Below are 17,740 nucleotides of genomic sequence, written 5' to 3'. Positions count from 1 at the left end.
ACGTACTACATCCGCCATTTTGTCATGGTCACGTGACCTTCCTTCGCTTCACTCCCATTCATGAATTCTCGCATACTGATTTTCGAATTCTATGAATTTGGACATACAACAGTACTTTGCTCGCATACTGATTTTAGTGTACTATATAGTATGGAATAATGCGATTTCGGACACAGTGTTTGTTTTAATTCTTTTAACCTGCACAATGCCATGTTTAGCCAATTATATTGCAGCAACCAGGGTGGCCTTGGTGGAATACCGCATATTTCATTCATTCATTCAGAAAAGCTCTCAAAGCATGCGTCTGTGACCGAAATTCAACCTCCAGTGGACAGTAGAACACTCCAAAATGAGATGCAGATTCAGAGTTGCACATGAGGTTATTAATTAGCAAATAATATAAATATTATAAGCATAAACATTAGATGAGCAGGTTACATTGTAATCAGTGTCCTAACAACACGCTACATGATGATGTTTGCAGTGATGAGCAATTTGGCTGTTTGCACCAGACAAAACACGAAAGAAATTTAGATACAGCTATTCAGAAGCTTAAAATATGCACTCACTCATAAAATGGTTAGATTTATGGAAGATTTATAAACCTCTTTAACATTATTAAATGTACAAGTAGGGATGCAACGATTAACCGGTTTCACTATTAACCGCGCTTTAATTCGTCACGGTTAAGTCATCGTAAAGGCTTCTCAACACTGTGTTTCTGCATGAAACAAAACTGCTGCAACTAAACTGTGCGCTAGTTTGTCACTGAGACTGATAACTATGCACACTAGACTAACTATGACTGAGGCTATTAACTAGGGCAAGCTTGTGCAAGTTTATTATTTTCACTGGAGGGACCATAGACTGTAAAATGTCGGGAGGGGCGCGCACACGACCCAGCGCGCTCATGTTTTCAGGCGCACCTCGTTGGGATGACAGGGCACTTTGGTGGCTGAAGTCTGAGGAAGAATCAGCACTTGAAAAGTAGACAGGTTTGCAGACCCACTTAGAGTTTTTATTAATGGCGCCGATAAGAGCGATCATGTAGTGAATGTTAATCCACCAGCCGAGATCAACCGAGTGATTTTGGAGAGAGCGCTGAAAGACTCGGAGTGGATCAGCTGTTTAATGGCCTGAATCTCGATGCGTTGCATTCACCGCACGTTCAGCACAAATGTCCGCTAAATGTAAAACCTAACACTGTACACATCAACGCCAAAGAAGCTCACCTTTACTAACTTTAAACTGAAACTGCGGCTCACAGTGACAGTTTTGTGCTGCAACATGACAGTTTTTGCTGATGGTCATCGCGAGAATCCTGCTCTGCCCTGCTGATATAGGCTGGCTGACTCGCCGGCTTTTTTCACAAACACAGAGAGATGAAAATCAGAGCATAACGAGACTGAGCATTTACAAAAACCAAACCCAAACCAAAACTTTTAAAGAATTGCAGAAGTGAGACTTTTCTTCCTTTCTTTTGTCCATTTTTTCTGTTTATTAAATTGACCAGCATATAAAACAATAGTGCAAAATAAACATTTGTTACTGCAATGCTTCATGTTTTTTATGCAAACCATAGATTTTTTTTTATAAAGTAACAGTAGGACTTTTTATTGCCGATAACTCACACATTCAAGGCAGAATAATAATGAGAAATGTTATTCATTGTTAGTATTATTGTTATCATCGTCATCATTAATATTTTATAATTATTAGACATTCATTTTGGATATATTGCGCAAATATCAATAAATCATCAGCATTAGTTAGATAGTTGTTTCTGGTCTTTGTTAGTCCTAATTGATGCTGTTTTCAAATACAATACATCCGTTAATATACAAGTTGCAGTGGTGCTTATTCATTTTTGGTGGGTGCTCCTAATTTTAAAGTTGGGAGCACCAGCAATTTCAAGCCCTGACTTAGACAAATACTGTTTTTTTTATTTATTCTTTTTTTTATTTATTTAATGTTCTGTCATTTATTTACAGTGTAAAATTATGTCTGTTTAAATGTCAAAAACACTCACTTATTTTTAAGCACATAAAACACTTTTTTATTTTCAATATCTGAGGTGAACTATCTGCTGCAACCATCATTGTCAGTTTTCTGTTGTTCCGTTGCAAGAAATAGAAACCATTTATAATGTATCAATTCGAGGTGTTGATTGGAACAAAAATGGAAGATATTCCTTCTATCGCTTGCCGTTGCTTTTATATAGAACACAATTTAAATCTGCCTTAAGCTTAAATTTTCAGGCTCCCTCCAGTTGGTCAATTTGGCAACCTGCACTTGCATTTGTTTTGATCAAGGAATGCAATACGTAGTTCAACCATTGGGTGTCAACTTGCTTACTGCACCTATAAAATGAACTAGTTCTGTTCTGTCAATATGCTTCTTAGCAAAGGTTTTTCTAGCCTTTTTTTCCAATTCTATTCAATGTATATTATTTTCTATAGCTCTTATTACAATGTAGATTCTGTCAAAGCAGTTTAAAATAGATGCACTAGATGACTAGTAAAATTGAAACTGCTTCAGTTTAGTTGTCACAGCTGAAGTTCACTGTAATGTAAATGTCACTGCTGAAAGCCCAAACACAATAGCCACTCCACCGATGTGCAGCTCTACAAGTCCCAAACCAAACAAGCAAGTGACGAGGAACAAACTTCACCAATTGACAAAAAATTACATTTTCTTAATTCTATGTTGAGATATTCTTCTTTGCGTCTTTAATGTACAACCAGTCTTTTTTTGTGTACTCGAATGTGTTGGAGTCTCTTTAACTGGACAACCTGCTGTCAGAGGGTTTTCAGTCTCGTTAGTATGGCTTACCATTTTTCAAAATCAGTGTAAACTTTTACTGGAAAGCTTCACTAAGTTAAAATTGTGTCTGTCAGATAATTTACCTCCAGACTAAATTTGATTATGTTCAAAATCATTGCTTAAGATTTTTTCTTCTTTTTTTCTTGAGCCCCCATGCCGCAAATATCCTATGTAAGTTTTTATGTCCTACTTCTCATGAAATGTGCCTCAAAATTCAGTTGCTTTAAAAATGCATTGAAAAGGCTGAGGCCGTAAAAGCTGACAGTGTCTCCTCCTGGTCCTGTTATCTGGATTAAGTGGACTGGTTGATGTTGTTTTCTCAGTGGAGGGCTTTGACTGCTCTGCCTGGTGAGTCCAGCTTCTCAGCACAGCCTCACTGGCAAAGAGCATGGTTTTCTTCTTCTGCTCGCACCACGCTCTGTTTTTTCAGCTGGATCACAGCGTTTCACCGGGAACTTCACCAGCTCTTAGATTTGATGGACCTCACACTTGCACAAGGCCTTAGCCACTATCTCAAAGAAAAATTCTAAAGAGAGTTGACAGTGTTTGCAACCTCATTAGTCGCACTTGCTAAAGCTGTCGTGTAGACTTCCACTGAAGGAGGAAGCTGTGCTGTTGTAAGGCAACAGAATGTAATGAAGATTTAAGGTGTGTTTTTCTTTATTTGTTTTTTATTTATTAATTTATTTATTTTTACTTTAACACAAGAAATGTAAAAAAAGAAGCAATTGTTCAGAAATGTATTTTATTTTTTTTTTATTTTATTTGGAGTTTCATTGTCCTAAGATTCATAGAGAAGATTCAAGTTGCTGACAGATATTAACACATTGCTAAAAATTAAAAATAAAATAAATTTTTTTGCTAAAAAAAAATAAAACCTTGAATTTTTTTCAACAGTTTAGTTATGTAATTAAATTTTTTTATGTTTTATTTTTATTTTATATACTTTTTCTTATTTTTTATTTTATTTACTTTTTAATTTTAATTGCATTTTTATTTTATTTTGTTTGGAGTTTCATTGCCCTAAGATTCATAAGATTAGATTCAACAGTTTAGATTTTTTTATTTTTATTTTATTTTATTTTATTTTATTTTATTTTATTTTATTTTATTTTATTTTAGGAGTTTCTTAGTCCTAAGATTCAAGATGCAGACAGATATTAACACATTCCTAAAAATAAAAGAGTGGTCTTAAAATGGCTCCCTTTAATTTTTTAAATGGCTCTCTCTCCATCTAAATCTGAGGTGCAGTAAATGTTTTATGAACTTAAGGAAATGTTTTGAAGAACATGTAATATCCAAAGAAAAGTACCTCAGCCATTTAGACACTGATGAGTGCTATTAGACTGACTGAGGCACACCGGCCTAAACATTTAACCTTTTAATGTCCATTTCAATTAGTTTCATAGTTAAGTGCATAATTAATTAATGCACTAATCCAACTCATTGCAATCTTGTCTCTTATTCAGTCAGTATAGGGGTTACAAACGTGAAATAAAGTAAGTAAAATAGTAAATAAAATAGATTAATATGTCCAGAAAGAGCAATAGATGAAACCAGGTCCAGCACAGGTCAAATGGTAGAGCATTTGTAAATGTCAAAAACGGAATAAAATCTCACATTCATCTTGTGGTTTCAGAGTTAAACATCCTCTGGGCGGGCCATCAGGTTCATCACAGTTCTGAATACTACAATCTGTCGACAGCTCTGCGCCAGTCTGTCACACAGCAGTTTTCCTCATGGGTATGAAGCACCTGCGTCTGTCTCATTCATTTATGATCATTTTTGCCATGAAACATGGTTGATCAAATAACAGTTGTTAGTTAATGAGCTCAAGCTGGTAGCTAATGATGTGTTATGACGTGATAATATTCGATGTGTTTTATCAGATATTTTACTCTCCGTTGGCGCTGCTGATTCCTCCTTCAGTGTTTGCGGTACATATACAGTTCAACCTGCTGTACCAGTTCTGGATTCATACTGAGGTATTGTGGGATTTGTTATTATTAATGGTTATAAAATTTTTGGGGTAAAAAAATACTGTCAAGGCTTACAGGATTAATGAAATGATCTTTAAAGGGGTCTTAATGTAAAATGTTTATTCTTCAATAACAGATTTACTGCTCATATTTGAACAGCTTGTTATGAATTTTACAAAAAGATGACATATAGGACTTTATAGGTTTTCTATAAATTTATATAAACTTTTTTTATGTGAAGGACTCTTAAGGGAAAAGAATTGGGATGTTTATACTTCCAAGAGCCACTTCAAGCTGCACTCTGAAAAGCAATAAGTTGACTTTGCTTGAGTGGGTAAACTGATGTCTTACATTTCTTTTACAAAGTATACTCTAACTTAGCCAGATGTATGTTCACTACCTGACAAAGTCTTGTTGTCAATCTCCGTTGTAAGAGCAGCAAATAATAACTTGTCTTGACTTCTAGTTGATCATTAGGAAAAGTGGTAGAAGGTAGATTTTTCTGATAAATCATCTGTCGAACTGCATCCAAATCTTCACAAATACTGCAGAAGGCTTATTGGAACCTGCTTAGACCCAATATTTTTTTAGAAATCAGTCAAGTTAGGGTCTCTGTCAGTTTATTTTATAAAATGTGGAACCCTATTTTTTCTTTTTTCGAAACCTTACCCCCCTTACCTGGGGTAAGATGGAGGAGGCATTGAAGATGAATCCAAAGAATCTAGATGAACTCTGGGAGTCCTGCAAGAATGCTTTCTTTGCCACTCCAGATGACTTTATTAATATTAAGCTATTTAGTTATATTTAGTTATTTGAGTCATTGCAAAGATGTATGGATTCAGTCCTCATAGCTTATGGTAGTCTAAGGGGCCAATCACACCGAATGCGCCTTTACGTTACAAAAATGCGAGGCGCACCACACTAAATCAGCTGGGTATTGTGCTGGAGTGTTGCTGTTGAACTTGGTATAATTTTAATATTTAATAATATTGTGATGTTCAACATTTGTAAAGTCATACAACTCTGGATAATTCAAAACTGCAACTACAAGTCTCTCCTCCATCTTCAAAAGTCTCCATAGTTGACAATACAAACACTGCAGTCACCTCAACAGAAACCCTGGCTCTGCTTTCATTTGTTTTGTTCGGAGAAAGAAACAGAACGCGACCGACGTAACACACTTTTTCTGCTCAAAGTTGACTTTTTTTCAACTGTGAGTGCACAGCGCACAACCGAAAAAACATGAGTCGCAGCAGGGCGCACAAGCAGCACACAAATGCTCGCGGCTGTTTGTAAACCATTCAAAAGAGGCGCCTCTCAACGCAAAAAGCGCGTTTGGACGGATTGGCCCCTAACACGGTATTTTTTTTTTCCACTGCACTATGACTTTTTATTCTATACTGTACATTATTTCTGTTAATGACAAGACTTGTCTAAGCAAAGTCAGATCTTACTATCCCTATTAAATCAAGGCATGATCAAATTTTATTTTGGTCAAATAAGTGTAACCTAGACCCCTTTCATATTAGCCACTTCTTATACCAAATGATCAATTAGAAGTCAAGTTATTTTTTGTTGTTCCTAAAACTTGAATAGGTGGCAAGACTTTTGTCAGGTAGTCTATATTCCTATATAATTTAAAATCAAACTATCATAACAGTGTAATTTTAATAATGACCTGTTTTGTAAACATAACACAAATTGTAGGGATGCACTGAAATGACCTTGTTTGGCAAAAACTGAAGCCAAAAACAACCCAAACCATTTGTTATTTTATTAAATAATGTAACCCAAAATTTTTAATTATACTGTTAAAAAACCCCCACACATGTTATTGACACAGAACGATAGACGGTGAGTTGAGAGGTTTTTATTTTAACAGTGTTGCCATGACAGCACAGTAGAGTCATTGCAAGCGGCAAGAACCAGTGTTCCATATGCATGTTATTTGAGAGCAGAATTTGCTTTTCGTGTGATCATCTATGGTTCATGCATAAAGTAGATAAGTATACATGAACTGTTTTGAACTATGACTACAGTGCATGTCGACTGTATATTTTGTTGCTTATGCACTTTGGTCAGCTCAGCAATAAAACATCCTTGTACAGTGCAAGCCATTGAAAAGAATGGGTTTCATACAGCAACATCAGCTCAGGGATTTTCACATCCAGTGTGAAATAATTTGTACATCAACAATAAATTGCAGAGCTTTGACCAGATGCTTTTTTAACTGCTGTTTTCTCACCGCTGTCATTTTTGTTGTATGTTAATTTTATTGTTGAGAGGAAAACACCTACATGCTACTTATACTTACTCAGTATGTCCAAATTGTATGTTTTATAGATGTAAATGTTGCACACTAATTCCTATGTATAAACAACAAGACTAGGCTGGGGATTGTGAAAATGTGTGAATATGTCGTTTAGCAAATCTAGCCCTGTGTTTATCCTTCAAAATCTTTTAGTAGCACATTTTTTCACCATCCTTTCTCTTAAAAATTCCAGCTTAGTTTCTCTCTATTTGTAGGTTTGCAGTTTCTGCCCAATCTGTGGTTCTGAATACCACACTCAATCATAAGTAATGAGATTTTGAGATGTTATGAAGTACTCCAAACAGAAGCTTTACGTTTGCCTTTTAAATGGGCCCAGTTTCGGCTCTACATTCAGAGATCATTTGGGAAATGGATTTGGAATCACTTCCATCTTGTAGAGCTCTATTAGTGAAAACAGTCTTCACGTCTCCAATTTTCTGAAGGGTATAATTTATGCCCCCTTTATGGGCTTTTTTTTTTGATGTCATGTAATTTATTGGCGCCCTCATCCAACATTAGAGCACGAGTTGAGTCGTGAGGGAGCTCTTTTCTTTTAAGATCTGTTGCCAGATCTCTCATTACATGGAAATAATGGCCGACTAAAATACGGTGCTCACTTATGCTGAGCTTTTCCCATTTTACAGACGTCAGAACAGTCGAATAAAAAAAAAACAACAACCTCATGGTCGGCAGTAACACCTGCAATATATGCCTCATCTAGCTGAAAAAGATGTTTATATCCTGGTGAAATAAGGCAAGAGTGTGCATTCATGCATGTAACTCACCATAAACCAGTGAAATGACACTCAAACGTGGGTGAGTGTGTGTGTGTTGTCAGACCAATTGGCTTCTTTATGCTCCTTCTAATCCAATGTAATGTTTGCTTTACTTCCAATCTATAAATATTGTTCTTTCCATCTGGAAATTTGGCCACCTTTCTCTTTCCGTAGTTAGCGGAGTTTTTCGACCGAGCTCATCAGATAAGAAAACACTATGTATTAATGATGTCTCCAAGTACATTTACGAACATCTGAACCAGTCAAGGTTCCATGATCCCCCGAAGAGCACATTTCTTCAGCGGTTTAAGCCAAGATAAAGACAGGCCACTCAACAGGGAGAATTAATCACATGCTGTATGTAAGACTAATATTAAGATTCGGTCTGCCTGTCCATATGAAAAATGTCAAAAGAGGACAATGGGCTAACCCACCATCATTTGTCTTTTGCTGTTTTGTCTGTGGCTTACATGTAGTGCTGTATAGGGAATCATGTGTTGCTGTCACCATTTTGATCATGAAAGGATATTAGTAAGGTTAAGGAGATGGTTTGTCATAAATGAAAATTCTGTCATCTCTTACACACTGTTGAAAGCAATTAGTTTTGAGTAAAAGTAAGTCAGTTGCCTTATACCCCATTTACACGGGGCATCAGCGTCAATGCTTCCCATTCACTTTGAATGGGTGACATCAAGTATTTCTGAACTAAATTGTGGATGCGTCTCTGCTGCTTCAGCAGTGTAGAAGTTGAGAATTTCTCAACTTTTCAAGCGCCAACGGAAGCGTCAGCCAATCAAATCACTTTATTTAAATACCCCTGCTCAGACAGTAGTCGATTGTGGACTTATTTTATTGGCTGATGCTGTTATAGCGATTGAGTCAGCCTCAATTTCAGACACGCCCTCCGTCAAGCGTTGACACTAAAGTCTCACGTGAATCAGGTATTAAAGATGCAGTATGCAAGTTTGACACCCAGTGGTTGAACTAGGCATTGCATGCCTTGGGGGTATTCCATAAAACTGGGTTAACTTACCATCTGCTAAACCCTGAACTCTCGGTTAATTAACCCAAAACCTGCTTTCTGTTTGTTGGATTTTAAAACAGATGAGATGAGTTAGTTAAATCAACCTCCTGAATATAACCGCGTGTTAATGCCCTTGCAGGGTGCATACCTTAAGGTATTTTCAGTAGATCACCAAATTCACGAGTCACCATAGAAATTGATGGTGAGAAAAAGGGCAACACATCTTACAGAGGTGGAGTTGGGGGTTTTAATGCTTGCTTACGAGGAATTTAGACCGATCATAAAGAAAAAGCACTACACATCTGCATCAACGAAGGAAAGAAATATAAGAAATAGATAAGAAAAGAGTGACTCCGTGCTCTGAAACATCTGTGTAATGATACGCAATTTTTTATGCCCAAGGAGCTGTACAAAAGTGTACAGTTCAGTGCCAGACAGTACAGATGGTTCTACACACTATTGCCACATTGTACAGCAAAATGCCCTGGCGCAAAAACAAAGAGCTGCACTGAATGTTTTCTGTGGTAAGCGCAGACCCGTGGTTTGTCAAGGTTGATTTAAAAAAAAGTTTCACGACACCCCGGAGAACTTTTTTTTATATTAACAGATGTGTGTGTGTTGAGCATCAGTTAAGACAATGTTAGCACCTGTCAGCTTTAATTGTGGGGTAAACTGGATAATTTTGAGCTTTTGTCAGCTAATTTCAGCTTCCGGGTTTAAAATGATTTTTGGGGCGGGATCAAAATCGGCGACGTAGCGCAGAACTGCAAGTGCAATGATGACGCGTCGGTTTCTCATTATTATTCATAACGGAGTTTTCTTATCCTATGAGAAGAGCCGACTGCTTAATTATTCATGAGACCTGCCAGACCTGCCAGTGTCAAGCCCGAGCTGAGAGACACGGAAACCACGGCACAGTATTTAGCCGTTCATGAAGGCTCATATGCGTTTGTTTCCATCATCCACGGGGTTTGTTGCATGTTTTACCCCGCGATCTTGTCAGGGCCGATCATACAGCAAAGCTGTGTGCGTGCTGCTAGCATTTTTGTCGGGAGAGCAGCACGAGAATTAGAGAATGGCGGATGCTGTGTTTTATCAGGAGTTCGTTCACATTCAGACACATCGCCGTGCTGCTGTGTTTGCCTAAATCCTCCAGATTACCATCAGGGTTAATGGTTAAAATAGACGGGTCAGGAGACCTGCTGCACTAAGTCTGCTGGATACTGGAATTGAGGGAGAAGTCCTCATTTATAGGGTTTACATGAACACACATCTTTATAATGATATAAATTGTGGTTGTCTGTATATGAAATTACGAATAACAAATGTAGCAGGGCATTAAATCACTGTTCATTTCTTTGCATTTTAACTTTGTAAACTATAAACTCATGCGTCTCCTCTTTGTGTCTCATTTTGTGAGCTAAATGACAACAGCAGTTATTCGCTCCCCTTCTCCCCTGCTGGCCACGCCCACTCCTGCCCGATGCTCGCGGAGCTCCACGCCCATTAATCATGCATCTTTTGAAAAAATTCTGAAGTAGACTTTAACCGAAAGAGGGGGGTGTCATGGCCCTTTAAATACATTAACGAATATTTTTAAAAAGCTCATTCAAACATTAATTTGGATATGAAAAAACACCTATGCACTTATATAACCCTCTTACGATGAAAAAAAACTTGTATATCTGTGCCCTACATCCATTAAAATTCACATCAAAAGAGCATGCAATGCAGGTTATCTTCAGAGAGTATGTTGCTGTGGCTACTTAACATGCCCCAAAAGTTACCTCCGTTTTCGGAACCAAAAGCTGAGGTTATCGGCTTACATACTCTTAAACTTACCCGGGTATGTCACATAACCTGCTCTCTGGAATACTCCCCTGGTTTAAAACACACACAAGTGCAGGTTGCCAGATTGACGACACCAACATATCAGTGATTCAGAAATCTCATCACATAGCATGTTGTTAGGACACATGGCTACAATGTAACCTGCTCACCTAATGTTTACATTCGTAGTATTTATATTATTTGCTAATTAATAACCTCATGTGGAACTCTGAATCTGCGTCTCATTTCCTAGGCTGCTACTGTCCACCAGAGGTCGCATTTCAATCATAGACACATACTTCAAATGCCTTCATGACTGAATGAGTGAAACATGCGTTTTTTCACCAAGGCAGATTTCACGTGAAGATCAGTCGATTCATTAGCAGATCGCTCATATGTCAGCTTATAAACAGACCAGCTGATCTTCACGGCTTTAAAACGCTCCAGTGTCCCTGTATCTGTTCTTACACTCAGTAAACAGTGGTGAGTTTGGTTAACTGATGACTTTGACATCCAATCACAGTCATTTCAGTTGAGCTTGTGAACACAGTGGCAAATCAGCAGTGTTTAGGAGCGTGCTCAACAGTGCTCAAATGTTAATGGGAAATGGATGTTTTTAAAATGTCAGCACCAATTGTCAATTTTAATACTTGCATTTATTTAAAGACAGTCACAATTTGTTCAGAAGCCATTGTTTAAAAAAAAAGCTACAGCTCTAGTAAAAGCTATTAGTAAAAGTTCATTGCTTAAAAATGTTTACTTTTAATAAACTGGAGCAACTGATTCAGTGTAAGGTTGGAAAGGAATAATGTACTGTACGTGTTTCTGCATGCTCCTCACGTAATCATATGACCAGAAGACATGAAATACAATGTACTGTGTATGTCACATGTACCAGTTTTATGATATTTTATGGTGTTTTGCATTCTGATTTGTAACTTTTAGAAGAATATTATCTTTAACCTTGGAAAAAAATGTTTCTATCAATAGCTGGTCAAAGATCTTGGACCTCTGGAGTTGATCCTAAATACTCCAAGCCACCACAGAGTTCACCACGGTAAGCATCATTACCCTTTGAAAGTAGATTTGCATTGGTGTGTGTTATCTTTGTGGGTAAAAAGTGAAGAATATTTTGTTTGATTATTTGTCAGTAAGATTTTCTTATCATGTGACATGACTAACACTGTCTATACCCTTATATACTGTAAATAGAGTAATGCTGTAATAATGGCTATCTTTGCAGTAAATTGTTAATATTTGACCATGCACTCACAGGGCGAAATCCATATTGCATTGACAAGAATTATGCAGGAATTCTAATCATATGGGACAGGATGTTTGGTAAGTTTCTGTGTGCTTTTTGCAAAAAAGTGATTTGAAAATAAGCCTTTTCAATGGATTCAGGGCAGCACATTAATCTCTTTCATGTTTTTGTTTTACTGTTTGTTGCATAAAAAAATAAGCCCAAAGTTTAAAGTAGTCGTGTTGTTTATAACTTACTGTAAAACACAAAATGCTGCAGAACAAATAATCTGAAATGCACTTTTATGTTAATTGTAACTGACAATATGGAAATGCATCCAGTCCAGTGTGATCTTCTCTGTTGCTTTCTGTTTTAGGTACATTTGCTCCAGAAAGTGATAAAGTTATCTATGGACTCACACACCCAATCGGCACATTTGAAATTTGGTCAGTTGAGGTTGGTAAATATTTATAATGAAATATATTTATAATTATATGTAATATACATTTAAAATTTTATTTTAAAAATAAGTATAACAACACACTGCAAATCTAATAACAGAATGTCTAAGATTAAACACATTAAACTCACATAGAAAATAATACATTTAGGAAGAAAAACAAACAAATTAATTGATTAGATAAAATAAAAAGGCTATAATATTGGTATAATATTTAGCAATTAATGTATTTTTATTTTACAAATATATGCGATATTAATATTATTTGAACTACAGATTACAGCAATATTCAAATTAATACTGATCTATTTTGAATATAAAGTTTTTAAATCCAGTCTAAACATTGAAAAGCAATTAAAATAGTTAATATATGCTCCTTTAACATTTTTGCATAATGTTTGTATACATGTTTCTTTTTCTTTTCTTTTTTTTACTAAAAGTGCATTTAATAACTTTTGTTAATGACAACAATTGGGAAAATGTGTGTAATATATTTGTATGTAATCTGATAATTATGTACCCTCTCCTTTTATAATTATTTTATTTTATTTATTTTTTCATTTATTCTTTCTGGTTAAGGAATTTGACATGAATTTGTTGCATAATGAAACCGTACGTGCTGGTTTTTGTTAATAAAACAAAAATCCACAAAATACTTATGTGAAAAATATAATTGTGACTTTCAATCTCAAAATTCTTACTGTTTTTCTTGCAATTACATTTTTATATCTCATTGTGTTTTTTTTTTTACAAAATTGTGCTTTATATCTATAATTTCATTAATTTTTATTAATAGAAAAATACTATTTATTAACAAGTTACTACCAATGATTAAAATAAATTAGAATTACAGCATAAAGTATTTATTGCAAGCAAAAAAATAAATAAAGCATTTTTTGGAAGTCGCAAAAATGTCACAATTGCAAAATATTAACTCATGATTGCACAAAAAAATAAAGTTACAATTGCAAGAAAAAGTAAAGTATTGATAGCAAGAAAAAATATATAAAGTGGAAAAAAATACAGTTGAAGTCAGAATTATTAGCCCCCTTAAAATATTAGCCCCCCTGTTTTTCCCAATTTCTGTTTAACGGAGAGCAGATTTTTTTCAACACATTTCTAAACATAATAGTTTTAATAACTCATTTCTTATAACTGATTTATTTTATCTTTGTCATGATGACAGTAAATTATATTAGACTAGATATTCGTCAAGACACTTCTATACAGCTTAAAGCGACAATTGAAGGCTTAATTAGGTTAACTACTAGGCAGGTTAGGGTATTTAGGCAAGTTATTGTATATCGATGGTTTGTTCTGTAGACTATTGAACAAAATATATAGCTTAAAGGTGCTAATAATTTTGACATTAAAATTTTGTTTAAAAATGTTAAAACTGCTTTTATTCTAGCTGTAATAAAACAATTAAGACTTTCTCCTGAAGAAAAAATATTTTCAGGCATAAATTTCCTTACTCTGTAAAACATAATTTGGGCTAATAATTCTGACTTTAACTGTGTATAGAGAGAGTATAAAGTTTTATATGTATTAACAGTAAAACTGACATAGATTGGGTTTAATTTTTTACTATGGTATTATTGTGTTGTACTGTACATGTGCTCAGCGATCACTTCATGTAAGCAAAGCTTACATCATTCATAAATAAGCAGATTCAATTAATTTGCCCTTTAATTCCGTCAAGACCTTTGACTGCTGAAAACCTCAACACTGCAGATAAATTGGGTTTCACATAATGGGCTCTAGTGTATCTGAGCGGCCTAATTTTAGCGATGTAAATATCTGAGCTGAGTCAATGGAGCTCCTCTTCTCCTCGCATTACTGTTCTCGTGGAAAAGCCATGCTGTAACCATAACATTATTACTTCACTTTAAACACACGGCTCAGGAGAGCTGAAAGAGTCCTGCAAAACCAAATGGAGGTTGTGTTTGATTATTTTTTCGGTGCTCTCCTGTGGCGGTCCGGAGTTAGAAATATCTGATGTGTGTGACAAAATGCATTTAGATGACGATGAATCAAGTGAATAAGAATAATGTTTATCTTACTGTGAAATATAAACTGGTTTTCAAAAAAATCTTGGAGATAAAAAAGGAAAAAAATGTATAATTTCATGTCATAGTTTAGTGAAAAGCAGAATTAAAGAGGTCGCTTAGTATAATTGCTGCATGTGCTATACAGTATATGATATATACCCTCATTTTTCTTTTTCTTTTTTCTCTCAAGTTCCTTTATTATCCGTACCTGTGGCAAAGGTTCTGGGAAGTTGAAGGGATTTCAAATAAGCTGTCAGTCATTTGGAAAGGGCCAGGCTGGACTCCAGGAAAACCAAGGCTGGGAGACATCTCTGATATACCTCAGGTGGAAAATAGGTTTTTATTTCTATTTCTACTCCACTATATCAGGATATTATATGTTATGTTAATTTACCAGCTGAAGCACCAGGACACCAAGTAGCATCATGATACTCATGTATAGTTTTACACTCATCGGCCACTTTATTAGGTACACCTTACTAGTACCAGGTTGGACCCTCTTTTGCCTTCAGAACTGCCTTAATCCTTCGTGGCATAGATTCAGCAAGGGACCTGAAATTTTACTCAGGCATTTTGGTCTAAGTTGACATGATAGCATCATGCAGTTGCTGCAGATCCTCTACTGTATTGATATCTGGTGACTGGAGGCCATTTGAGTACAGTGAACTCATTGTCATGTTTAAGAAACCAGTCTGAGCTTTATGACATGGCACATTATCCTGCTAGACCTAATAAAGTGGCCGATGTATAATTTAAACCTGCGAAAATTAATATAAATACCTGTGGTTGAAATAAATTTAAAATTCTAAATACTGTAGCAATACAGATGTGGACACACAAATTCCATCTAAAATGAATGCAGGTTGACAGCAGGATTTTGGGTTTTTTGGAAATCTAATAAAATTTATACATTTCTAGAAGTAAAATTAAAGTAGTTTGACATTTAAAAAAAAGTCTATACATATTTTAAGGATACATGATTAATGGGTAATATGATAGAAATGTGTATTTAATTGATAAACTACATAATGTAGACAAAAATCAGGGGTCTGTCTTGCTTTTGGGACTTGTGGAGCTGCACATCAATGGATTTGCTCTTCAGTGTTTGGACTTTCAGCAGTGGAAAATTAAACTACATTAAACTGAACTAAACTAAACTTCAATTTTAATGGGTTTCAATTTTAGTTATGTTAACTGCTTTGACATAATCTACATTGTAAAATCTCTATGGAAATAAGCATGAATTGAATTGAAAAAAGAATTGAAAAAGAAAGAAAGAAAAAAAGAAAGAGAAAGAGAGAGAGAGAGACAGAGAGAGAGAAAGGACCATCAGTTATGCATAAAATTGATAAAAAGTATAAACTACAAATATGGTTGAACATAAAACCCTAAAATAACATAACACAGATTACACAAATATAATTTCAATTCAGAAATCAATTACATTTGAAAATCCATGACAGCAGAAAGCACATGCAATTTAAAGGTATTTGTAATTTAAGATTATGAATAGTTTTTTCATTATTAATGTTTATCACTGTTGTGATAAAAAAAGAACATTAAAGATTTTCAAAACCAAAAGTCTTACCAATCTCAAACTGTTAAAAGAACCTTCATTTTATTGACCATTGTGAAAAAAACAGTATCTTTAAATATTTTATGTACCCTACCTTTCAAACGCTCCCGAACAGCATAAATCACACAACCAATAGTTGAATATTGAGTTGGGGGTGGGGCTATTATTTTTCTTTAACCAATGAGAATCCACCTGTAGAACACACCCTTTCCTCGCTTATGCATCAGACACTTTGTGATCAACACTCCACGTTTCCGGGAAAACATCTTGAAATTCTTAGTGTGTTCATGTAGGTGAGTAAACTTGATAAACCACCTGAAGTTGACTCTTTTTCCTCCCCATATGCACCAGACACCTTATAAACACCTCTTCACTTTTTGGAAAATGTGCAATTCTAAAAGTGCTCCACAAAAATTAGTGGGTTTGACGAACTACCTGTACAGTAAGACACACACTCTCTTAATAAACGACTTGTCTTAGCACTTACACACACTGGCCACTTTATTAGATACACTTGTCCAAATGCACATTAACGTTAATTTCTAATCAGCCAATCGCATGGCAGCAACTCAATGCATTGTCATTTAGTCATGGTCAAGACAATCTGCTGCAGTTTAAACCGAGCATCAGAATGGGGAAGAAAGGTGATTTAAGTGACTGAATGTGGCATGGTTGTTGGTGCCAGATGGGCTGATTTGAGTATTTCAGAAACTGCTGATCTACTGGGATTTTCACGTACATCAATCTCTAGGGTTACAGAGAACGGTCTGAAAAAGAGAAAATATCCAGTGAGCGGCAGTTCTGTGGGCACAAATGCCTTGATGATGCCAGAGGTCAGAGAAGAATGGCCAGACTGGTTCCAGAAAGGCAACAGTAACTAAAAAAAAAACACTCGTTACAACTGAGGCAGAAGAGCATCTCTAAAAGTACAACTCGTTGAAAAAGGGGTGCAAAAGGGGCTCCAACCTGGCACTACTGTAGTAAGTTGTACCTAATAATGTGAACGGTGAGTGTACTGTATATGCCTCTGCTCTCTGATGATTTGAAGTGCTTCTTTTATCCTCGCTTGTAAGTCTCTTGGTTAAAAGCATCCGCTAAATGAGTACATGTAAAGTAAAAGTAAATGGAATGAAAAGTAGAGTTAGTACTGAGTAAAATGATTTGAAACTGTTTCAGTAGTTCAATTTCCATTAGCGGTCCTGAATATTTCACCTCCACCTTTAAAATTGGAAACTCTTTTGTTCCTTGGTATCCTTGTCGTTTACTACCTGCCGTTTTTGCAACAGGAAAAAAAGGTCTCGCAAATGACTCCCTGAGTTCTCACATAAAAACAGACTCTCGTTTCAGACAGGCTTTACAAGAGTGCGCCATCGCCAAATGAATCTTAACCGCCTTTGTGGGCTGCAAGCACAATAGGCTCATTTTCACTCGTCTTTAAAAAGGCCAGCTTTTTTGGGCCCGATCAAACAGCAGGCCCGCAACAAGATTTGAAGTCTTCTCATCAGGAGAGCGGCGGTTTGCTTTGAAACACGTCTGACTACTTCCAAACGCAGTTTCACACTCGGTCTTTCTCTCTCTCTTTTTGCCGCTTTCACCATGTTAAAATTAAAGCCACCTCAAAGAGGGCCCTGGTGATCCTAAACATGTGGAGAGAGCAGGAATTTGAC

General features: G+C 35.8%; 1 protein-coding gene across 2 annotated transcripts in view; it reads left to right on the top strand.

Moving 5' to 3' along the window:
* agmo (alkylglycerol monooxygenase) overlaps window positions 1-17,740 on the top strand; it is an 83,815-nt gene that overhangs the window by 38,582 nt on the left and 27,493 nt on the right. The window contains exons 4-10 of one of the 2 annotated variants that reach the window (XR_012390432.1): window positions 4,463-4,566; window positions 4,713-4,808; window positions 11,734-11,800; window positions 12,019-12,084; window positions 12,363-12,442; window positions 14,688-15,001; window positions 15,145-15,750. Coding sequence is in view for 1 of the 2 variants with exons in the window: in NM_212883.2 (NP_998048.2) it covers window positions 4,463-4,566; window positions 4,713-4,808; window positions 11,734-11,800; window positions 12,019-12,084; window positions 12,363-12,442; window positions 14,688-14,822 (548 nt within the window). In the remaining variant the exon portion in view is untranslated. Of the gene's footprint in view, window positions 1-4,462; window positions 4,567-4,712; window positions 4,809-11,733; window positions 11,801-12,018; window positions 12,085-12,362; window positions 12,443-14,687; window positions 15,002-15,144; window positions 15,751-17,740 lie in introns of those variants that run through there. The other variant, NM_212883.2, reaches the window with a different exon arrangement.

The sequence above is a fragment of the Danio rerio genome, chromosome 15, assembly GCF_049306965.1.
Source record: "Danio rerio strain Tuebingen ecotype United States chromosome 15, GRCz12tu, whole genome shotgun sequence".
Taxonomy (NCBI): Eukaryota; Metazoa; Chordata; class Actinopteri; order Cypriniformes; family Danionidae; genus Danio; species Danio rerio.
Note: the sequence above shows the minus strand (reverse complement) of the source record. Positions and strands in the feature narration are given on the sequence as shown.